Source organism: Eimeria mitis, genomic scaffold (genome assembly GCF_000499745.2).
Source record: "Eimeria mitis Houghton genomic scaffold, Emh_scaff819, whole genome shotgun sequence".
In the NCBI taxonomy this organism is placed as follows: Eukaryota; Apicomplexa; class Conoidasida; order Eucoccidiorida; family Eimeriidae; genus Eimeria; species Eimeria mitis.
The window spans coordinates 4,027-4,493 of NW_013576018.1; the positions used below are offsets into that span (position 1 = coordinate 4,027).

Below are 467 nucleotides of genomic sequence, written 5' to 3' on the forward strand. Positions count from 1 at the left end.
AAAGAGTAATCTTGAAGTGCTTCTAGAGGAGCAGAAAGCAAAGGTGGTGGCGCTGCAGCAGACCCTTGAGAAGCAGCAGCAGCAGCACCAACAGCAACTGCAGCAGCAGCAGCAGCAGCACCAGGAGGAACTGCAGCAGCAGCAGCAGCAGCGCCTCCACCAGCAGCACGAGTTTGAGCGGCAGCAGGAGCAGCTGCGACAGCAGCACGAGGATCGGCTGCAGCAGCAGCAGCAGCAATTTGAACATGTGCTGCAGCAGCAGCAGCAGGAAAGAAAGGAAGAGGCAGCAACGCTGCAGCAGCAACTGGCGGAGCAGCAGGCACTGCAGCAGCAGGGCAAACAGCAGCAAGAGCTGCTGCAGCAGCAGCTGCAGCAGCAGCGGGAGGATCACACAAAAGAAGTGACGGCCCTGCAGGAGCGTCTGCAGCTGCTTACGCAGCAACTGCAGCAGCAGCAGCAGCAGCAGC

At 60.0% G+C, this 467-nt stretch overlaps 1 protein-coding gene across 1 annotated transcript in view; it reads left to right on the forward strand.

Annotated features, from left to right (window-relative positions):
* EMH_0023040 (uncharacterized protein) overlaps positions 1–467 on the forward strand; it is a gene marked incomplete at both ends in the record, with an annotated part of 13,540 nt that overhangs the window by 1,564 nt on the left and 11,509 nt on the right. Inside the window, 2 exons of the mRNA XM_013502057.1 lie at positions 1–5; positions 62–465. Of these exons, the coding sequence (XP_013357511.1) occupies positions 1–5; positions 62–465 (409 nt within the window). The remainder of the gene's footprint in view (positions 6–61; positions 466–467) is intronic.